This window comes from Phytophthora cinnamomi (assembly GCF_018691715.1).
Source record: "Phytophthora cinnamomi strain GKB4 chromosome Unknown Contig14, whole genome shotgun sequence".
Lineage (NCBI taxonomy): Eukaryota > Oomycota > Peronosporomycetes > Peronosporales > Peronosporaceae > Phytophthora > Phytophthora cinnamomi.
In genome coordinates this window covers 1,137,115-1,160,335 of record NW_027150947.1, presented here as the reverse complement: position 1 = coordinate 1,160,335, position 23,221 = coordinate 1,137,115, and the positions used below count along the sequence as shown (strand labels likewise).

Below are 23,221 nucleotides of genomic sequence, written 5' to 3'. Positions count from 1 at the left end.
AAATCACCACCACGTGGTGGGCTCATTGTAAAACCAGGAGCCGCTAGTGCACTCACAGACGAAGCTAACGAGCCGTTAAACACGTCCAACAGAGCCGTACCGGAGTAGCAGTGGCCAGCGACGTTACCGCGGTGTCCTGAGAACCAACGATGCGCCCGTTATGTTAAGCAGGAAGAGGTGGTGCGACTTACCTACACCTGGAGGTCGATTTACTACCATGTCGCATGTTTATGTCTTCGAATTATTTTATCTCAGAGATCGATCTAAGCCCTAAATCCGAGCGACAAAATATCTGCAAACCTCAATAACAGATATCTTATCTATCTGTGCGTATCTATCGCACAAGTGGCTTGTAGCCACTTGTGCGTGTAACCCCGTTACACCATCCCCCCCTTAAGGTTAGACGCGCGGGGTCCTCGCACGTCAATCTCTGAATTGACCATTCGTCAATTTTCCGCGTTTTGAGAAGAACCCCGTGCTCATTCAACGATGAGCGCGCCCCAGAAGAAGAACCCGAAGGCGGTGGAGAGTCATTTCTCCATCGATGACTACTTCGAACGCCAGAAGGCGAAGTATGGCGACATCGTCGACTTCGACGACGACGATGAAGACATGGAGGACGAGAAGGACTCGTCCTCAAAGCGCAGAGACTCAGTGTCGAGCGAATCGCTCGACCCCCACGCTTAGATCATTCACCCGCGTGAAGGGGACGAATCGGACGCTTCGAGCTCGAAGCGTTCGCGAACTGAGAGTGATACCCCACTCGCTTGCGCTGGGGCTCTCAGTTCTCCGCGCACTGCGCCTGCAGCGCGTGATTCCAAAGCTCAAGGCTCTCCGCGCGCTGCAGGCGCAGCGCGCGATCCGTGGATGCCGTCCGCGTCCGAGATCTCGGACCGGTATGGGAACTCGGTACCTCCGAATGAGGTGCCGCTGTACGTATGCAGCGCCATCAAAGATGACGCTGTGGCTGCCGAGCTGCACTTTGATGCGGAAACGCATCAAAGGCGCGATTACTACATCGGACTCTTTCATGAGCTCCGATGGTTTCAAAGCAAGAAGACCTCTTCTCGCAGCAAAGTGCCCGAATGGCAGACACTTTGTCAAAGTTGGAGCGCTTTTGTTGAGAACTTCAACAAGAAGCCGAGTGCTTACCGTGATCGGATTAAGCAAGCGCGTGATCGCTTCGAGACGTACTCGAAGCGTGGAAAGTTGGAGCAACTCCATCTTGCTGCGGAGGAGGCTAATGTGCCGTGCGCTGTGCCCGAGGGCTTTCAGTGCGCGAAGTGCTTCCCAGGCGCGGTCCGCTTGAGCGACCGCGACCTGAACGGGTACACGTCATTCCGTGTACCCGAGAGTATCAAGAGCTCCGTGCTAAGTTCTTAGCACGTGAGGGTTCGGGCGCTAGCGATGATCGCAGCGCTCGCACTACTTCCGCTACGCCAGCGCGTACTGCTCCTCGTACGCCCTCACCATTTCCGGAACGTCCTCCAGCAAGACGTTCCGCGGCTCCCATGTATCTTGATGGGGAGGAAATCCTCTCCAACGAATACGAAAACGAGCCCCTTGAGGGTTCGTTTTCGGAATACTATGGTCAACAATCCGCTCAACAATCCAGCGGGTTGAGCCGCGGGCGTCACGGATCGGCGGTGGCGGGGGTGGGAACACGTCCCGGGTATGATCAGCCCCGGGCTGATCAGTACGCGTCTCTCCACGACCGGGTGACCGCCGTGGAGCGTCCGCAGGGCGCTGAGTTCGCCGCCCTGAAGCAGGAGCTGGCGAACCAGAAGGCCCAAGTCGCGGCGGTCTCGCAGACCGCCTCGAATATCCAGGTCGAGCTGGGGACCCAGACGAAGGGGTTGCTCCAGCGCGTCCGCGCGCTGGAGGAGAGGCTGCTCGTCGCCGAGGCCAAGGCTTCCGCTTCTGCCTCAGCTTCTGCCGAGGCTTCGGGTCAGCCGAGCTAGATGGATCGTGCTGCAGGTATGACTTCAGCCATCCGACGTAAAAGGTCGGATGGAGGCGCATGCTAGACGGTATGTCTAGCGTGTAAGCATTGCCGTGCCGTGCCAACACAGTGAACGGCCCGATGAGGCGCGGAGCAAGCTTGCTTGCTCCGAAATCCGAAACTGCATGTTTAGGCAGGTTTTGAATAGCTAACAAAACCAATGAACTAACTTTGAATTCATTTGTGTTGCTTCTGCCCACGTTGTCTGTGTTCAGCTTCTGTGGATCAACAGAAGCTGCTATTATGTTGGACAAACCGAATTACAGCTTGTCTTTTGGTGATGAAATTGATTGCATCCGAGCTGAAGTCATTCAGCTCGTTCTCCGCTAGAGGCCCGGCCTCTGTGTGGTTCTTTGTGGTGTCTGCGCCCTGCGCAGACCCGTGGTCGTTGTCCTTGTCGGTGGAGGAGTCTGCGCCCTGCGCAGACTCATGTGGTTTGTTCATTGTTGCAGCTGACACTGTGCAAGTGTCAGCGGTTTTCTGCGGCTGCTGTATTGCAGTCGTAGATCCTCCCCCACTTAAAGTGGGAGCCATCACTCCGAGTAAACTCGGTAGACGTGGATGCCGCATAGCATTCACGTAGAACGGTGTATGCCCGGTCGAGGCATGCACTGAGTTATTGATGGCAAACTCTGCCATCGATAAGCACTCGCTCCAGTATTGGAACGATTGAGCGTAGCTCTTCAACATATCGACGAGCACGCGATTCACGCGCTCGGTTTGACCGTCCGTCTGCGGATGATCCGCAGTCGACATTGAAAGCTGGCTCCCAAGAAGTGCAAACACTTCTTGCCACAGGTGCGCTGTGAAGCGCGGGTCTCTGTCCGACACAATGTCGGTCGGCATGCCATGGTGTTTGAACACCGTGTCGACGAACAGACGGGCCGTCTGTTTCGCGGTCACCTCTGCCGGCACTGCAGCAAGATGGTACATCTTGCTGAAGCGGTCGACGAAGACCACAACACCGGTGTTCCCTCCGTTGTCCGGGGGAAGACCAAAGATGAAGTCCAAAGACATGGACTTCCAACACTCCGACGGAGTCGGTAGTGATTGTAAAGGAGCCTGCGCGAATGGCGCAGGCTTTACGCGTTGGCATACCTCGCAAGCACGGATGTACTTGCGCACCCACTTGTACTGGTGGTGCCAGTAGAAGTCACGGGTGAGAAGAACGTATGTCTTCTCACGTCCGAGATATCCCGCAGTCGGGGCATCATGATACTCGTACATGATCCTGAGTCGCAGATCATGGACATTCGGTACGACAACGCGGTCCGCGTTGTCGAGTCCGCGTCGTGCGCGTACGCGGCCTTCACGTCGTCCAACAGAGACGATGTGGGTTTGCTCGATCGCATGACGTCAATGGCATTGACGTCAGCAGCTTCTGCGTAGTCTGGCCGACGTGATAACGCGTCGGCCACTACATTCAATCTTCCGGGTTTGTATTCGATCCGGAAGTTGTACTCCGCAAAGAATGAGAGCCATCTCGCCATTCTTTGTGAATGTGTGGTGACTTCACTGCAGTGCGCAGTGATGCATGGTCCAAACAATGCATAGTCTACTTCCAAGCAAATACACTCGGAACTTTGGGAGTGCGTATTTCACGGCAAGGAGTTCCTTGTCATGCACCGGATAGTTGCGCTCAGCTGGCTTCAGCTGACGCGATTGGTAGTAGACGACACGACCACGGCCCTCGTGATCGTGCTGCATCAACGCGCATACGATCGCGAAATCGGATGCGTCACACACTACGTGAAATGGGCGATGTTGGTCAGCCACTGCCAAGATCGGCGCCTCAGCCAAGCCCCGCTTGACTGTATAGAATGCCTTTTGGCAATCGGCCACACAGCTTCTTTCTTAAGAAGTTGTGACAGCGGGCGGATCTTGCCCGCGTAATCCTCCACGTACTTGCACAAGTATGTGGCCAAGCCAAGGAACTGCCTCAGTTCCTTGACACTTGAAGGCGTTGGTCATTCATTGATCACTCTGACCTTCTCCGGGTCAGGGCGGACACCATTCTTCCCTACGAGACACCCGAGGACGGGTATCTCGCTCGCCCCGAAGATACACTTCTTCAGGTTCGCGTAGAGCCTATGCTTTCGCATAAGCTCAAGTAGCTTCCGGAGATGCACCCTGTGCATCTCTACGTCGGTCTTCCCGTCCACAGCCCGGCTGTGGATGAACACATCATCGAAGTAGCTCGGCGCGAAGTCGCGCACCGAGCGCAACAAGTGCGTCACGCACCTGTTGAAAGTCGCAGGGGCGTTCTTAAGCCCCTGTGGTATTACTAGCCATTCCCAGAGCATGCCGCTTGGCGTGCTCACTGCCGTGAGAGGGATATCGCTCTCACACATTAGGATCTGATAGAATCCATCTCGCAAGTCGAGAGCACTGTAAACGGTGCTCCCGGCCATCGAATCGATGATAACACCTTTTCGCGGTATCGGCGTCTGCGCCGGTACCGTCGCATCGTTCAGCTTGTTGTAGGCATGAACGATGCGCCATCCGCCCTGTGGCGTTTTGACACAGAACGTCGGAGCACTGTGCGGGGACTTTGATTCCCGCAATTGTCCTGCTTTACGACGACTTTCAAAGAAGTCGTCGATTGCTTTTACTTGCTCTCGCAGCAGTGGCCACTGCCGCGTGACACAGTACTTCGTGCCCGGCACGAGATCAATCTCGTGCTGAATGCCCTTATCCTGCGGAAGCTCCGCAGGAATCTCTTCCGGGAGTATGTCTTTGTACTCCCTCAATAATTCGTAATAGGGACTCGACTTCAGCGAGTCCCAACCTCGTTCCTCGAAGCGCTCTCGCTTCGTCTTCGCACTGAGAGTGTCTTCACTCTCAGTGGTACTTCCCATGAAGAGCTGGCTCAGCTCTTCGCTCTCGCTCTCCGTTCTTTCGCTGTCCGAAAGAACGCAGACTTGCTCGATGCGTCCATCGTGCAAGTCGCGCGTGAAGCGCTTCCAGCTCATGACTGGAAGTGAAGTCAACTCCGACGCCCTCGTCGGAGGATTAGCGAGTTCCATTTCGCGATACTGGAATCTAGTATCGGTCCGCGTCAAGGCGCTTAGCGTCTCGACGTCCGGCGTCACCGGCTCAGTCTGCCCAGCAGACGGTTCTCGTGGCGTCTCGGTCCCGGACCGAGACTTGCGCAGCGTTCTCCGCATGCGCTGTCTTCTTGTTGTGGGGAGCCCGGCTCCGCACAGTTGTTCTTCTGGTCCAGGCCCGGCCGTGGACAGTTGTTCGCCGGCGGACCCTATCTGCGGGCGCGCGGTATCAAGCCCGGCTTGACCGCACGTTTCTTCGTGCAGCCCGGCTGCACGGTAATGTGTTCCTTCGCCGACAGACCCTGTCTGCGGGCGCGCGATATCAAGTCCGGCTTGATCGCATGGCGCTTCGTCGTGCAGCCCAGCTCCACGACAGCATACAAATTGCGTCAGTGCGGTACGTTTGCAACCGTCCGCACTGTTTGCAGCGTCAACTCCCGGAGTTGACACGCCTTTGTCACCTCGACGCCATTCATTGGCGGAGCCCCTCATGACCGAGGGTGCGTCGGCTCCCGGAGCCGGCGCGTCATCGTCGACCTGACCTCTTCGGGTCAGGGACTGTCCCATGCATACTTGAACGCGAGTGTCGGTTCCCGGAACCGACATATACGCATCTTTCGACGTCGGCAGCACCGCCGACGTGGGTCTCACTTGTGCGCGCCCTCGCGCACTTCTTGGGCACTCCAGGACAGCAGCATTAACCGCTGTCTCGACTGGTGAGCCGCGCGCACCTGCTGGTGCGTGCGCTGCGGTAACAGGGCCATCGCTCTCTGTTCCGCTGTCGCGGCCGAAGCGCACGAGTGTGCGCTTCTTCCAGTCTATCACCGGATCATGCCGTGCAAGCCACGGCATGCCCATTACCACGTCGAACTTATCGTCCAGGTCCAGGACGATAAAGTGTTCGACAAATACTTGTTGTTTGAACGAGAAGCGCACGTTCACAACGCGCTTCTCGGTCTTAACGATGGCACCTGTTGCCAGTCGCACTTCCAGAAGACTTCGAGGTACATTTACCTCCTCGAAGTCAAGCCTCGGCAGGCTCCGTAGTCGAACAAAGTTGTTCGACGCGCCTGAATCTACCAAAGCTCGAAGAGAGTCACTCGCTCTCTTCGAGTAAACCTTTAAGACGACTAGGTTCGGGCTGTCATCTTGTTTCTTGCAGTGAGAGCTGGTCTCACTGGGGGCTGCAGTCCTCAGTGTCGCGTGCCCGATGTCGGCACGCGCGACTGCATTACCAGTAGGGCGCCCCGCGCCTACCGGATGTTCGCGTTTTTGTTGGTCCGCGGCGATGCCTAGCATCGCCACGACGGCCATCGCCACGGGGCATGGGAGCTGTGCACTCCCGTGCAAAGTGACCGATTCTTCCGCAACGGAAGTATCGCACGTTACCTCCCTGCTGCTGGTAACCAGTAGTTGTTGCGTTCGAGACGTCCATTGGTTCTGGACCTCCCGTCCTCGCTACTGGGCGCGGTTGCGGCCTCGACGCATTTGCATGGAGTTTAGCCTGCCGCAGGCTAAACTCTTCTTGTATGGCAGGGGTGATTGCAGCTTCGAGAGTACTCGGGTACTCTCGGAAGAGATAGGTCTTCACAGGCCCATCTCTAAGTCCCTTCGTGAACGTGACGACCTTAGTCGCCTCGTCAATTGGATTAGTCACGATATTTGAGATCAATCGGGTTAGTCACGATATTTGAGACCAAGTATCGTGCGCGCTGCGCGTAAGCATGAATGTCATGCTTACACTGCGGAAGGTCGAGGAACTCCGCCCTCGGCCGGAACTCGTTTTGCGGGGGCTCAAACGCTTGTTTGAGCTCCTCTTTGAATACTTCGTACGTGCTGAAGCACGTAGGATCGGAGAGTCGGCGTCCGTACGCCCAACATCTTGCGCGTCCGCCAAGACATGACATGGCGAACGCAACCTTTGACAACGGGTCGACGATACGTCGAGCCGCTATGGCTGTGTCGAGTTCGACAAGCCATCGGAGGAGAGGCTCTCCCTCTCTTCCTACATAATTGCTCACGCTCAATTTTAATGATTGAGCACGCGGTGTCGTCCCCGACGACGCCGTCACTGAGGAAGCAGCATCACGCTGCTCCTTCATGATGAACCCCAGAGCAACACCATGTTGCTCCGTCGGCGATAGCGTACGCAGCATCGTAGCTATCGCCGTTTCTCCAATGACTGTTGACAGTCGTTGGAGGGCTTCCCACTCTGGGTCAGACAGGTGGGGCAGTCGGCGCGTGCAACATGCGTTGCAAGCGTATTGGAGCTCTCCATGGGCACCTCCGTGCTCATGGGGTTCTCGGCTCCGCGTTCGTACTCCTCGTACGAACGTCAAGCAGTCGGTCGTTGGACGGACTACAAAGTGCCACCAGGTGTAGTGGGTCTAACTTGACTCACTACTTTAGCTTACAAATTGCACTACGTGTATGAGGAAGCGTAAGTACTTAGTAATTACTTGAGTTAATTATATTTGAATACACAAATATAAGTTAACTTAGACAAGACTCCAAGTAGCTAGTTTAAGGTAAAATGAGAACTGTATTGTTTGTAAATTGATCTTCCTCCTAAATCTGCTAAAACTGTTTATCATCTATGAAAGGGGTTGACAGCGGCTGGCTGTCAGAGCCCCGCTAACATGCATGTCTCTGATTGGAAGAAAGATGCTGCTTTCTACGAATAGGATCTTTGGGTAGGTGCGGACCACTCATTGTGGTGGCCCACTTCTAGAGAATGGAAACGGATGAGCAAATCCGATTTGATCCGGTTTTAAATCGGGTCGAACCGGTTAGGTAAACAACCGGATTATAGCGAATCGAATCCGGTTTGATCCGGTTTACACACAATATTATTGGGTAAAAAACTACCAATCATGTTTGTATCTTACTCTGTGATTTTTTATTCGAAGATATCGAACAGCTGAGGTAGAGCCGGAGGGGAATGAATTTGACCATCCTCCCCGCCCTTCAAGGCGATACCAGCATCATGGGCTTTGTCCCAGCCTGATTCTAGCCTGACGCTCACTCTAGAATATTCTACGCGAGACCTACCGAGCCTACATACCTAAAATATCTTCCCAGCAACACACCAGTAGACCAAGGAATTTACCCGCATGGACGTAGATACTGACACCATCTCTACTTTTTCATCGATAGGCCCCTCCGTCTCCTCTGTCGGGGTTATTGGCTCTGTTGGAAACAAACGCAAGCGAAAGAATGCGTCTGATATTTACGACTTCATATCAGAGCTCGATTCTGGGACTATCAATGCTTGCTGTGTACACTTGACTCACAGGTTTGGAGAAGTCGTCACACGGGGAATTTTCGGAAGCATCTAATTGATCATCATGCAGACATCTACATAAATCGTAACGCTGACCATTTGGCTTCTCGAGGTGCTATCCACGTAGCAAACACTGTAATGACAGCTGAAGCTGTGAGGGATTGTGATGAAAAGTTGGTTAAGTGGGTCGTCGTGAATGCAAAGGCTTTTGCAGTGGTCGATCAAAAAGAGTTTGTGGAATTATGCAGGGGCTTGCGCCCCGAGTACAGCGTACCCTGCCAACAGACGATTCAGAAGAGAGTACTTGATCAGTGGAAAACAGAGAAGAAGGCCGCTCGCTTTGAGATTCGCCGCGAAGTTGCTGGTCGCCGTGCCAGCTTCACGACTGACATGTGGACGTCTCCCTCGAAACGGGGGTACATGGTGATCACTATGCACTTTATCGACAGTAGTTGGGAAATGCGTTCTCTGATCATTGCCTTTACGCGAGTGATGTATCCGCACACGGGAAAACGCCTCGCAGACCACTTCATTCGTGCAGTAAAAGACATGGATGTCCCGCTACTCAGGTCCATTTGGACAATTACAGCAGACAACGCTACCAACAACACGTCGATGGTTGCTGAAATGAATGATCGCTTACAGCGCGATATCCAGAGACTTATGCGAACGAATCTTGTCGAATTGGCTGAACCGGGATACCCACCTCGCACACAGCAAAATACTTCGTCTGCGAGAACTGTTGTACAACTACGTTGTACAGCACACGTTTTACAACTGGCTGTGAAGGAAGGCCTAGCGTCGTGTCCTTTTGTCCACTCCGCAATAGGGGTCTTCCGTGATCTCGTCAAAAAGTTGACGGACTCATCTAAGCTATCTGAAGCTCTTCAAGTTGTGTGCGCTGACCTCGATGAAAACTTCATTACCCCTAAGCTTGATGTGCCGACACGATGGAACAGTACGTGGATTATGTTAGAGAGCCTAATTACATTGAAATGGCCTTTGAACGAGCTGCTATGACGTATTCGAGGTAAAGTCCGTGGATATACAGATTTCACTATTAGCCCAAGTGATTCGCTAGCCAAGGAAATTCAAGCGGAGGCATGGACCGCTGTCGAAGCCCTCTATAAGTTTCTCCAGCCGATCAAGGAAGCCACAGATATGTTGTCAGCCTCGACGTATCCAACGTTTGGGATCCTTCTTTACGCGTACAGTTTGATCAAGCTCCACGCTACGGAAACTATCGCAAAAGTTCAAGGCCATCAGACACTTAAATTTGCGAAAGCTGTCAAGGCAAAGATGGACGAGTATACTAGGAAAGTGAACACGCCAGAAGCGCGGATTGCCATTGCTCTGGATCCACGGGCGAAGCGGCATCTCCACCTCTTGGTGACAGATGTGGAGCAAATTAAAAAAGAGATCGAAGATGAGTTTAACCAGAACTATCGTGAAGAATTTCTGGCACAACATCAACCAGCCTCTGGTCCGCCGGCAGCGAAGAAGAAGAGAGGAAACGAATTGAAAGTACTTATGGCGCGCTTTAGTAACCAGAAAGGAGAAGCAGTGCCTGAATACAACCTTGCGGGCGTTGAAGGTGACGGAAATTCCGAAACCAATGAAGCACAAAACTTTTCGCGCGATGATTCCTCGTTTGGGAAGGAGCTGGACCGGTGGCTAACAGCTGACGAAGGAATGAGTGAGATGAGAGAAAGTAAATATGTGTGCGCGTGGTTTCAAGCCATGGGTGAATGGCCCAAGACTTTTTGGCTGTCACTGCAACGTCCGTTCCAAGTGAGATTGCATTTTCAGCAGCAGGCATAGCTCTTAACACTCGTCGTGCCCGTTTGGGTGATGACACGATCAAGGCAATCTGCGAGCTGAAGTCATTTTACAGCTTTAACCGTCATCTGAGCGAGAAAGATTCCTCGAACATGAATGAGTGAGTCGCTCGTACGCATCAGTAAGCTTTTCTTCAATAATACATGTGAACATTGAATACTCCTTTCTCTCAGCAAGTCGCTAGGTTCGTGTTGCTAAGGACATCATCCCAGTGTACATTACCAAATAACGTAGGCAAAGTACACTACCCGCCTGGCAGCCTCACGTTCGCGTCGATCGCCCCGTTGAAGTTGACCGCCTTGACTTGCACAGCGGTCACAAGCATCTTCTTCAAGTTGTCGCTGAGCTCACCACAAGGTCGCCACCAGGTTGCCACCGCACTTCTTCTGGACCGCCTTCTTCATCAGCGCGATCTCGGCGTTCAAGCAGGCCATCATCACCGGGTAGAATCAACTCCTCCATCGTGCCCAGGACCTTTGTCGACTTGCGCAGGATCTCGGCCTCCACGCGCTCCAGAGTGCTTGTGAGCATCTTCAGCAGAATGTCGTAGTCGCTCATGCTCTTCACCCACACCCTCAGGCTCTGCTTGAATAGGATGCGGTAACGCCACCAGATCAGGTGGCGCTGCTCCGCAGTCTTCGACAGTTGCAGCGATGCCACAGCAGCCTCGTCCGAAGCCGCGCTCGTGCACACGCGCTGAATCTCCTGCGCAGCCGCATTGATATCGGCAGAGGACAACATAGCCTCGACGTTGCTGCCCTCGCGAGTGTAGCGCGTGTACAGACTTCTCATCACCGTAGTGCCGGTCTCCGCCTCCGTCACTGCAACACGGCTCTCCTCGACGCTCACACCAGACATTGACGCCGTGGTGCCAGAAGACACAGAACAAGGTGCGCTCTCCGTCGTGCTAGCGCCCACTGCCACGGCCGAGCTCGACGAGATGCTCGTCTTCTCCTCCACCGATACACTCGCACCAATGGCCGCGGAATTCGCAACAGCATCACTTGAAGCGCTCACAGTAGCAACACCGCCCACCGATTGGGAGGCCGACGCAGACGCACCGAACACCACCTCGGCCCCGTCAAACATCGACAAAGCAGCTGGCAGTACTCGCCGCTACGCCCTGGATACGCGTACGCAACACATTTCCCAAGCGGCTTCGTCATCGCCGTTTCCGTCGTCTCGGTCACTTCCGTCGTCTCGATCGAGCTGACATCGCCAAACGTGGTCTTGGAGCGGGTAGTGCTCACGGCAGAACCGATCACGACAGCGGCGCCGACGGCGCCCATGACCACGCCGGTCACCTTGCTGCTATCGCGAGAAGCGTCCGAAGACGTCACGGTCGTCTCGGTGGTCTCCGGGACCTGCAAGGTCTGATGGTTCACGCCCATGCCGCTCATCCAGCCATACGTCACAGTGTAATCGCCGCGCTCAGTCACGCTGCTGGTCACGTCACCGCTCGACCCCGTCTCCGTCGTCTCGGTCAAGCTGGCATCCGCAGTCGTGGTGGTCTCGGAGCGGGTAACGCTCACAGTCGTGCCGATGACACCAGCGGTGTCGATGGCGCCCGCGACCACTCCGGCCAACACCAACATGCTGCTGTCGCGAGAAACGTCCTCGAATGCCGCTGCCGCCCGCTTCTCTGTGGTCTCTGTGTCCTCTTCGTTGTATGCTGGTTCGCGCCCGTTCCGCTCGTCCAGCAGGACGGCACGCTGTAATCGGCGCACTCAGCCACGCTGCGAGCCACTTCCTCTGGTCGTTCTATTCATGCCCTTGCTTGTCGCCGTCGCCGTTACTTGCGCCATCTTGTCGAGCCGACGGTTGGTGTCATGCAGGCCTCAACTCTCGAGGCTCGTTCAGTCAGCGACGCGCTCCATTTCCCAGCCTAACCATCGTGTTGCAGCGCAGCCATTTCCGCCTTCACTTCATCGTCGGAGGTCAGCTCGCTAATAGAACACGCGAGTAAGCTTTTACTTGGTTTATCGTGATATCAAATGAAAACGTAATGGGCAAAACAATAAGAATTCACAGTTGAGTAGGATGCTGCTAATTGGCCGTTATCATGTATTTTGCATCCAATTACCTGCGACTTTTTACCTCTACGTCTCGATAGAATCTAATTACGTATACTCCTATTGTACTAAGTTTAAGAAGAAATTGTGTAAATGCATATCCGGATGCAACCCGTTTTAAACCGTTTTATCCGGTTTGAAATCGGTTTGATCCGGTTGCGCAGAAAGGGCGACCCGATTTCCGGTTACAACCGGTTTACATTCTCTACCCCTTCAATGTATCCATTGGTGTGACTTACACCAAGGTGAGGAAGTGTCTAAAACTTTTAACAGATATCTTATCTGTTAAAATCACAAGTGGCTTGTAGCCACTTGTGCGTGTAACCCCGTTACAGGAGGGGTTCACGCCTGCCTGGCGTAGCTTAATGCGGCTCGAACAGATTTCTAAAATGTAATGTGCTTTGGTTTCCACATTAGTGCCTTATTCATCGCAGCGCACGCAAGTATTGTGACTGCTTTGATCTTTGACAATATGTACAGGTGTGCGAACTGAAGTTGAAAATCCGTACGTTGCTCCTGTGGAGCAGATAAATCGATGATGATAGCTTTAAGGTCAACAAACAAGCTGTCCAATTGTGCAGATATTTTATCGTACTCAAACGTCCAGTGATAAAATAAACCTGAAAGAGGGTATTGCAACGGGCGGGCCCAGGCGATGGACCCACCTGAGCCGCACGACGATGGCGGACGACGGCAAGGAGTATACGGATGTGTCGGGCGACTGCACGGCAGTGGTAGGCTGCACTGTGGAGGTACAATACCTCATGACGGCGACGACCAACGACCTACGTTTGGCAAAAATACGCTGGAGTGGCACACCCTGCGGCACGCACGGGTGGAGGTCAGTGCCAGTGTCAAGTCAACGTTGAAGGACGGCCGCTTGACGGCCAGGAAGCTGTCAAGGGAGATGCTCAGTACAGAATTCGCCGGCCGACGAGTAGGCCGATCGAATCTAGATTTGGCGCGGTGAAGCGCAGAGGAATCGAGAATTTGCCGGTCAACGAGCAAGCGAGCAAGTTTGAAATCTACCAGCCGACGCTTCGGCTGTGAGACGGCAATCGGCGTGTTGGAGGGAACGCACGTGACGAACGAGTCGTGCACGACGCACGCAGTGAACGAGACGTGCACGAGGCACGCAACGAACGAGACAGGCGAGACGAACGAGAACGGAATTGCGCAGGACGTAGGTGTCCTGTAGGCTTCGACTGAGGCGGCGAGCAACATAAAGAATCGGGTCGCAGGCGGTACTCGACCCACGTGAGAGCAACGGGGCCGAGCTGATCCTACGCGCGGTGCGGAATCTGTGGACGATCAACGTTGTTCAGCGTGCGTGCAGAAGGAGCTCGGTACGGAACGATGGAGTAGTTGCTAGTGAAAGCTAGTTTCTATTCAAAAGGAGGTTTACTAAATATCTTTAAAAAAAATTGGAACAGTCACGACGGTGGACGTTCCGGGGGGATCAGATGATCTCTGACGGCTATCACGGTGTTGACGATTGGAACTCGCGTGCGAACCCGCAGCGTGAGTGTACGACTTGCCCATCGACTCAGGCAAGATACGTGAGCCCGCTACAATATCTATTATTCACCCTGTTATTTAGTATAAACCACTCGGTGATAAATCTTGTTCGACGGGGTAATCTAAAAAGAAAGGCAATCATGGGTAGGACTCTAGATAAAATCCAGAGAATACACTCGACTTTTTGACCGAGTGTATTAATAGGGGTTGTCAATGCCCGCAAAAACAAATGATCAAAATGTTTATTGACCAATCGCGAGCAGACTGAGCTGCTGCTGCGACCTCTAATACTAAGTACGTTTCAATCCACTTTCAACCTCAAGGGTCGAAAGCTCCACCCAGCATAGAGGCGTCGCCCCACCAGCATCGAGCAGCATGGAAATTTGGGCCGTGGAGGGCGTTGCTCACTGCATCCTGCCCTACTTGGATCTGTCGACGTTCGACGCTGTTTTGGACTTCATCCAGGCTGCCCCAGAACTGCACGGATATCTGCAGGATGGTGCCTTGTGGACCGAACTCTCTCATCTGCACTTTGGCGGTCGACGCGACCCGCTGCTACAGGTGGAGGTAGTTCTGTCCCCGCAAGATCGTGGTCGGCAATGGAGCTGGACCAGTCGAGATCGGACGTGCGTCGAACTGCAACACTTTTTACAGTCGCTGGACGATCGACGCCGCTTTCACGAAAGCGTGACTATCGTCGACGGCGACATCCAGCACGTCACCGACATCGACGGCGCCCCGTTGGACGCAATCGTGTTCCCCACCAACCCCCACCTGACCAACCACCACGTCGGAGCGGCCGCCGCCGTGTTCCGACGAGCGGGTCCCGGTCTCGAGGCGTTCGTGCGCGACCCCGCCTTCCGTGGTGCACGGCCGGTCGGCTCCGCCGTGGTCACGCCTGGATTTGATGCGGGTGTGAACAAGCTCATCCACTGCGTTGGACCTAGTATTGCCATGTCCGAGTGCTACGAGCTGCTGAACGTCACGTACGAGAACGCCTTGACCGCCGTGCAGCGTGAGAATCTGCACTGCGTTGCCATGGCGTCCGTGTCTACGGGTTGTCTGGGTGTCTCGCCGAAGGTTGGAGGGAGAGTGGCAATGCGGTCGATTCAGAAGTTCATGGCACGGGGTAACTGGCAGGGAAAGCTTGCCATCGTGTGCAAGGAGGAGAGTGTGCTAAAGGCTTTCAAAGAGGGGAACGAAGCTGTGCTCGAGAGCTTCAACGTGCTTCTGCCGCTGCCAGACGACGCAGGAGAGGACCGGTAGTTGTAGATGTGATGCAGAGGGTGTTTTATCTGTATCTGCGGTGAATGAACGGTAGGAAAGTAGGATTTAGCTGAAGAAAATAGTCAATGTAGAAAATTTCCCCACGGCCGCAGTACTCACGGAAACGATAGGAAGATAGTTCCCTTTGTGGATCTTTACGTTTACCGTTCCTGGTTATTCAACATTTCTCACTGGTATTGCCGTTACTCTACCTCAATAGTGCTACCCGTCGCTAGTCGCTAGCACGCTGCACTTACAACAGTAGAGTGAAGGTCGGCATTTTGAGCAGTAGCAAGAGCTCACTTCTCAAATACGAGTGTCAAGCACAATCCATCACCTCACGCATACCACCAACTCACTCCATCATGACTTCACCGCAGACATCAGCAGGAATGGAAATTTGGGCCGTGGAGGGAATCACTCACTCCATTCTCCATTTCTTGGATCTGGCCAGCCTCGACGCCGTGCTGGCCTTCCTTCAAGGTAGTACTGAGCTCCAAGACTATCTGAAGGACACTCTGCTGTGGTCCGACCTGACCAAGGTACACTTCGGCGGCCACCGAGATGCGGAGGCAACGTCCAGCGCCAACACAAGTCAAGATCGTGCCTGGGACTGGACCAGCCGCGAGCGCACTTGTACCGAGTTGCAGGCATTTCTGCAGTCTATGGACGATCTGACGCGCTTTGAACAAGCGGTGACGATCCTCGATGGCGACATTCAGCACATCGACAACATCGATGGAAAGCCACTGGACGGAATCGCATTCCCAACTAACTCGAGCCTGATGAACCCCCACATCGCAGCTGCTGGTGCGGTCTTTCGTCGTGCTGGTCATGGTCTTGATGAGTTTGTGAATGACCAAAGCTTTCGTGACGGCTTGGCTAATGGGGCTAGATGGCTTTCGCCAGGGTCTGCCATTGCCACCCCAGCCTTCGAAGCCGGCGTCAAGAAACTCATTCATTGCGTGGGACCGATCGTTAGTACCCCTGGTTGCTACGAACTGCTGAGTCAAACGTACGAGAACGCCCTGAACCGTGTGGTGGATGAGAACCTCCAGTGCGTCGCGATGGTGTCTATTTCCACGGGAAACTTTAGAGTTCCGTGTGTGAAAGGGGCCCAGGTGGCATTACGCGCGATCCAGAAATTCCTTGCGAAACGCACGTGGGAGGGTCAACTCGCGGTGGTTTGCAACGACGAGAGTGTTTTGCGAGCGTTCGCAGATGAGAAGGTGGCTGTGGTGAAGGCCTTCAACGTTATGCCGCCACTCCCCGACGCTGACTCCGTTCGTTGGTTCTTCGCAAACCAAGAGGTTGAAGGGCTTTGGAGCTAGTTTCTACGTACAGACATTCTGTTCATGACACCCGGTGAATTCAACAGTAGGCGTGCACTTCAGCGCAACTTATACCTGCCAAAACTCTAGATCGACAAAAGTGAAAAGAATGAGCTCCTTCATGAAAATGAGCGGCACCCCGGAATTGTTGGCATAAGTCGCCGATGAGCAGCATATCGATCGTTTGTTTGGCTTCTCATGCAGACACACTCAATACGAAGCACTGGAAATCATCGAAGTAACCCGTAACAGAGAGGAATTGCTCATGCAGCAGTAAGGAGGTAGTGAAAAGGCATAACAGCTTCAGCAAAACGTATTCCAATTCTCCACACAAAAACCACTATCGGTGAAACATTCTGCACTGCAGATGCATGTCTAGGGCGTCTATCTAGAACGGCCGGCGAGGTAAATTACCCTGGGCAGCAGACGGCAAGGCCATCGGCTCATTGAACCCTTCGAGCAGAGCCTGCTTCTGCTTCGTGAACGCCTTCAGCACCGATTGGTCGTAGCACACGATGCCCAACGTCCCCTCCCAATGGTTCGCGCGCAAGAACTTGCGGATCGTGCGCAGGGCTACTTGAGCGCCTTCGTCACAGGGCACGCCCATGCTTCCCGTCGAGATCGAGGCGATCGTGACACACGTCAACTCCTCGTGCAACACCGCACTCATGGCGTTCTCGTACGTCGTGGCCAGCAGCTCGAAGCAGTCGGGCATCGTGATCCTCGGGCCCACACAGTGGATGAGCTTCTTCACCCCGGCATCGAAGGCCGGCGTGGCCACCGCGGAGCCCGTGGGTCGTCGGCCCCGAAAGGACGGGTCGTTCACATGGTCGCTCAGCCCGCGACCCGCGCGACGGAACACCGCCTGCGCGGCGCCCACGTAGTGGTTTGTCAGGTGGGAGTTGGTCGGGAAGGCGATGCCGTCCACCGGTCGGCCGTCCACGTCGTGGATGAATCCGATGTCGCCCTCCACCACGTGGACGGCCCGGTCGAACTGCGCGCGCTCGTCCTTCGACTGCAGGAACTCCTGCAGCTCGACGCACGTGCGTCGCCTGCTGGTCCAGTCCCAGCCTCGGTCTCGAGTGGGCAGCGCCAGGAAGCGCAGCTCCAGGTCGCGCTGCGCTTTGAAGTGCAGAGCCGACAGCTCCGCCCAGAGGGAGCTGTCCTGCAGATAGCCGTGCAGCTCCGGCGCCGCCTGGACGAAGTGCAGCACGGCGTCCAGCGTCGACAGGTCCAAGCAGCGCAGGACGCAGTGCGCGACGCCCTCCACGGCCCACACCTGCATGCCGCTCGGCTCGACGTTGCTTTGAAGTTGAAAGTGGGTTGAAAAGAACGGAAACGCAGGGATTGGACAAAAGTCAAGTGTATACTGCCGTATACGAAGTATTATTTGTGGAAATGGGCTTCTGCAGATTTGGGGTTGCTTTCTGTAGACGAATCCGTGTACAGGTACACGTACCTATCTGAAACGACTGCTTGCTCGAACAGCATAGCTCGTTGGTTTGATAAAGGTTGGCTTGGCGCACTACATGCTCATCAACACGGCTACTGCAACATCGAAACAGCAGCGGCCAGAGCCAGCGCGGCGACTGCACTTGCGGTTTGGGAGCTCGCACCAGACGTAGTGGAGACGTCCGCGGCAGGTGTGTCCGCGGCGCCGGCACTAGCGCTGGTGCTGGCGCTGGCATTCGTGCCAGTGGCATTCTTGTTATCAACGGTAGTCGTGGGGGCCTCTGTCGTCGTCGTAGTCGACGACTCAGTAGTGTTGTTGCTTCCACTGGCCGGCGTAGCGGTCGGCGCTGCAGTTGTGGAGCTTGGCGTTGCTGTCGCCGAGCTTGGCGCGGCAGTGGTGGCGCTTGGTGCAGAAGTCGAGTCGGAGCCAGCAGAGACTGCACCGTTGCAGGTTGCCACCATGCCCTCGACGACCTGCTTATAGTTCTGGCCGTACGGACCGCCAAACGTGCAGTCCGGCAGTGTGTCGATCAAGTTAGTGACTGAGTCACGGCACGTGGAGTTGCACGCCCAGACACCTCCGCTGGCGAGGTAGGCGGCCCAGCTGGCGCAGTTAGTGTGGAGTGTCTGCACGGCGGCGGCGACCTTGGAGTAGTTGTCGGCGTCACATGGCGCGGCGTCCGCGTTGGATTGCAAAGCGAGAGCGGAGGTGACGGCGATGAGGAGGGTGGAGGGGCGAGTGGAGACCATGTTGTCTGGAGAAGAGGTAACGGTGGTCTGATGTTTGCAGTTGGGTTGTTGCAGTGGAAGTAAATTGAGTTGTGAGATTCAGATCAGACCGAGAATGTGGTGGAGGCTGCTACGCAGACCGCGGGTGAAATCTGCACGGCATTTTAGTCTGGCGGATTGAGGGCAGGACTGATTTGCCTCACGGTGTTAGAAGCGAATCGTTGTAGGGGTTTGCATCGTTCGTGCTGTGCTGCGAAAGAAGCTGTCTCGGTTTTAGATTGCTAGTTAATAGTACATGTATTGAATACAGGCGCAGCACAGCAACACACGATACAAACCCCTACAACGATGGATTCCCTGCAACGATTCGCTTCTAACACCGTGAGGCAAATCAGTCCTGCCCTCAATCCGCCAGACTAAAATGCCGTGCAGATTTCACCCGCGGTCTGCGTAGCAGCCTCCACCACTTCTCGGTCTGATCTGAATCTCACAACTCAATTTACTTCCACTGCAACAACCCAACTGCAAACATCAGACCACCGTTACCTCTTCTCCAGACAACATGGTCTCCACTCGCCCCTCCACCCTCCTCATCGCCGTCACCTCCGCTCTCGCTTTGCAATCCAACGCGGACGCCGCGCCATGTGACGCCGACAACTACTCCAAGGTCGCCGCCGCCGTGCAGACACTCCACACTAACTGCGCCAGCTGGGCCACCTACCTCGCCAGCGGAGGTGTCTGGGCGTGCAACTCCACGTGCCGTGACTCAGTCACTAACTTGATCGACACACTGCCGGACTGCACGTTTGGCGGTCCGTACGGCCAGAACTATAAGCAGGTCGTCGAGGGCATGGTGGCAACCTGCAACGGTGCAGTCTCTGCTGGCTCCGACTCGACTTCTGCACCAAGCGCCACCACTGCCGCGCCAAGCTCGGCGACAGCAACGCCAAGCTCCACAACTGCAGCGCCGACCGCTACGCCGGCCAGTGGAAGCAACAACACTACTGAGTCGTCGACTACGACGACGACAGAGGCCCCCACGACTACCGTTGATAACAAGAATGCCACTGGCACGAATGCCAGCGCTAGTGCCGGCGCCGCGGACACACCTGCCGCGGACGTCTCCACTACGTCTGGTGCGAGCTCCCAAACCGCAAGTGCAGTCGCCGCGCTGGCTCTGGCCGCTGCTGTTTCGATGTTGCAGTAGCCGTGTTGATGAGCATGTAGTGCGCCAAGCCAACCTTTATCAAACCAACGAGCTATGCTGTTCGAGCAAGCAGTCGTTTCAGATAGGTACGTGTACCTGTACACGGATTCGTCTACAGAAAGCAACCCCAAATCTGCAGAAGCCCATTTCCACAAATAATACTTCGTATACGGCAGTATACACTTGACTTTTGTCCAATCCCTGCGTTTCCGTTCTTTTCAACCCACTTTCAACTTCAAAGTCTCATCCAGCATGGAGGGCAACGTCGAGCCGAGCGGCATGCAGGTGTGGGCCGTGGAGGGCGTCGCGCACTGCGTCCTGCGCTGCTTGGACCTGTCGACGTTGGACGCCGTGCTGCACTTCGTCCAGGCGGCGCCGGAGCTGCACGGCTATCTGCAGGACAGCTCCCTCTGGGCGGAGCTGTCGGCTCTGCACTTCAAAGCGCAGCGCGACCTGGAGCTGCGCTTCCTGGCGCTGCCCACTCGAGACCGAGGCTGGGACTGGACCAGCAGGCGATGCACGTGCGTCGAGCTGCAGGAGTTCCTGCAGTCGAAGGACGAGCGCGCGCAGTTTGACCGGGCCGTCCACGTGGTGGAGGGCGACATCGGATCCATCCACGACGTGGACGGCCGACCGGTGGACGGCATCGCCTTCCCGACCAACTCCCACCTGACAAACCACTACGTGGGCGCCGCGCAGGCGGTGTTCCGTCGCGCGGGTCGCGGTCTGAGCGACCACGTGAACGACCCGTCCTTTCGGGGCCGGCGACCCACGGGCTCCGCGGTGGCCACGCCGGCCTTCGATGCCGGGGTGAAGAAGCTCATCCACTGTGTGGGCCCGAGGATCACGATGCCCGACTGCTTCGAGCTGCTGGCCACGACGTACGAGAACGCCATGAGTGCGGTGTTGCACGAGGAGTTGACGTGTGTCACGATCGCCTCGATCTCGACGGGAAGCATGGGTGTGCCCTGTGACGAAGGCGCTCAAGTGGCCCTGCGCACGATCCGCAAGTTCTTGCGCGCGAACCATTGGGAGGGGACGTTGGGCATCGTGTGCTACGACCAATCGGTGCTGAAGGCGTTCACGAAGCAGAAGCAGGCTCTGCTCGAAGGGTTCAATGAGCCGATGGAGTTGCCGTCTGCTGCCTAGGGTAATTTACCTCGCCGGCCGTTCTAGATAGACGCCCTAGACATGCATCTGCAGTGCAGAATGTTTCACCGATAGTGGTTTTTGTGTGGAGAATCGCTGGACGTTGTGCTGAAGCTGTTATGCCTTTTCACTACCTCCGGTACTGCTGCATGAGCAATTCCTCTCTGTTACGGGTTACTTCGATGATTTCCAGTGCTTCGTATTGAGTGTGTCTACATGAGAAGCCAAGCAAACGATCGGCATACTGCTCATCAGCGATTTATGCCAACAATTCCGGGGTGCCGTTCATTTTCATGAAGGAGCTCATTCTTTTCAATTTTGTCGATCTACGTTCAATGAGAGTTTTGGCAGGTATAAGTTGCGCTGAAGTGCACGCATTTTCGCAGCTACTGTTGAATTCACCGGGTGTCATGAAAAGAATGTCTGTACGTAGAAACTAGCTCCAAAGCCCTTCAACATCTTGGTTTGCGAAGAACCAACGAACGGAGTCAGCGTCGGGGAGTGGCGGCATAATGTTGAAGGCCTTCACCACAGCCGCCTTCTCATCTGCGAACGCTCGCAAAACATGCTCGTCGTTGCACCCTGTCACGAAAATAGTCCCATCTTCACCTCCGGTCCAAAATCTAGTCCTCCCTTCCCCCCCCAAAAAAAAGCTGTGTCGACGCAATTCCTCCCATTTTGCCCAATTATGAGCTCTGGTGGGACGCGAAGCTCCAGCAGCGCCGAGCTGCCCCGCCAGCTCACGGCGGTGGGGACGCTGGGCGACGTGGGGGCGGCCTACGCCGTGTACGAGCGCAACTGGGTGTGCGCGGACTGCAGCCACGAGAACTACGCGCGGCGCCAGCGCTGCTTCCGCTGCCGCGCGCCCAAGGTGGAGCGCGCGGACGCGCTGGTCGTCGACAGCGCCGGCGACGCGCACGCGTGGCGCGAGGCGCTGGACCCGGCGTCCAGCAAGATCTACTACTACAACACGCAGACGCAGCAGACGCAGTGGGAGCGGCCCGCCGAGATGGGCGCGGCGCCGCACGCCACGGGCTGGTTCGGGCGCGGCAAGGCCGGCGAGAACGACGGCGAGCGCTACGAGCGACTCAACGCCGCGTTCCTGGCGCGTCCGGCGCGCAAACAGCTGGACGCGATGCCCACGGCCAACTCGCAGCTCGAGGGCGCGTACGAGTACAATATCTGGTACGACAAGTACGTCGGAGACCACTGGAGCGACGCCCGCGGCAAGGAACCGGCCGCCACGCGCTGCCGGCTCGAGCAGGACGCCGGCCGCACCAAGGCCGACGTGGTGAGCAAGGCCAACCGCCACTTCTGCCTGCACTTCGCGCGCGGCATGTGCGCGCGCGGCGCCGAGTGCAGCTACTACCACCGCCTGCCGTCCGCGGCGGACGAGGCCCGCGGCGGCATGATGCACGACTGCTTCGGCCGCGAGCGCCACGCCACGGACAGGGACGACATGGCCGGGGTCGGCAACTTCACGCGCAACTCGCGCACGCTCTACGTGGGCGGCTTGAAGAGTGTCAGCGGCCGCGAGGCCCTCAAGGAGCAGGAAGACGCTCTCTGGAAGCAGTTCGGAGAGTGGGGCGAGGTCGAGAACATCAACGTGATCCACCGCAAGGCCATCTGCTTCGTCCGGTTCCGCCACCGCACGAGCGCCGAGTTCGCCAAGGAAGCCATGGCCAACCAGCCGCTGCAGAGCGACGAGGTGCTCAACGTGCGCTGGGCCTTCGACGACCCGAACCCCGTCGCCAAGCAGGCCGGCGAGCGCGCGGACAGAGACGCCATCGTGGCCATGATGCAGGCGAAAGGAGCGGCCACCGGCGAAGACGCCGCGTTCGACTACCCCGAGCAGTACCAGATGCCGCCGACCAAGCGCCAGCGGATCGAAGGGGACAAGCTCGCGTCGTATCCGGACACGGACACTCAGTTCGGGGACACTGCGGCGGCACCAGCTACTTCAGCTGAGGAAGACCTGTACGCGCAGTTGAGCTACGCCGACCCCAATGGAGAAGTTCAGCGAGAGGGCGACACAGACAACCAGGCGTAGGAACCAGCTAGCAAAATCGTTTTTTTTTTACTTTGCGAATAGATGGTAGTAAGACTGCCTAAGGATCTAGGTAGCGATACACGGGCTTCGGAGGCGACGGAATAGCTTGCGACTGCATCTTGTCGGCGTCGTAGTCACTCAGCAACGACTGCACTAGTGATACACCCAAGCCTGTTCTATCGTCGTCCTGCAGCCCATTTTCGAGACGTGCTGCCTGGGTGTCCCGAGTCCATTCCAGTGCGTCATCTTTGATACCACAGAACCCCCAGTCCGCGT

General features: G+C 55.9%; 4 protein-coding genes across 4 annotated transcripts; 3 read left to right on the top strand and 1 right to left on the bottom strand.

The window, feature by feature from the left end:
• Positions 1 to 14,136: 14,136 nt before the first annotated feature.
• Positions 14,137 to 15,292, top strand: IUM83_01243 (Macro domain-containing protein; the record flags this gene model as incomplete). The annotated part of the gene is made up of 2 exons (XM_067925085.1): positions 14,137 to 14,676; positions 15,248 to 15,292. The coding sequence occupies 2 exons, from the start codon at positions 14,137 to 14,139 to the stop codon at positions 15,290 to 15,292; spliced, it is 585 nt and encodes a 194-aa protein (XP_067797120.1).
• A 1,639-nt stretch (positions 15,293 to 16,931) lies between these two features.
• On the bottom strand, positions 16,932 to 17,643 carry IUM83_01242 (Macro domain-containing protein; the record flags this gene model as incomplete). The annotated part of the gene is made up of 2 exons (XM_067925084.1): positions 16,932 to 16,966; positions 17,025 to 17,643. The coding sequence occupies 2 exons, from the start codon at positions 17,641 to 17,643 to the stop codon at positions 16,932 to 16,934; spliced, it is 654 nt and encodes a 217-aa protein (XP_067797124.1).
• Positions 17,644 to 19,101: 1,458 nt separating this feature from the next.
• Positions 19,102 to 19,746, top strand: IUM83_01241 (ABC transporter; the record flags this gene model as incomplete). The annotated part of the gene is made up of 1 exon (XM_067925083.1): positions 19,102 to 19,746. The coding sequence occupies one exon, from the start codon at positions 19,102 to 19,104 to the stop codon at positions 19,744 to 19,746; it is 645 nt and encodes a 214-aa protein (XP_067797125.1).
• A 252-nt stretch (positions 19,747 to 19,998) lies between these two features.
• Positions 19,999 to 22,945, top strand: IUM83_01240 (putative pre-mRNA-splicing factor cwc2; the record flags this gene model as incomplete). Its single annotated transcript, XM_067925082.1, has 2 exons — positions 19,999 to 20,627; positions 21,715 to 22,945. 2 exons carry the CDS (start codon positions 19,999 to 20,001, stop codon positions 22,943 to 22,945), a joined length of 1,860 nt encoding a protein of 619 aa, XP_067797126.1.
• Between the last annotated feature and the right edge of the window lie 276 nt (positions 22,946 to 23,221).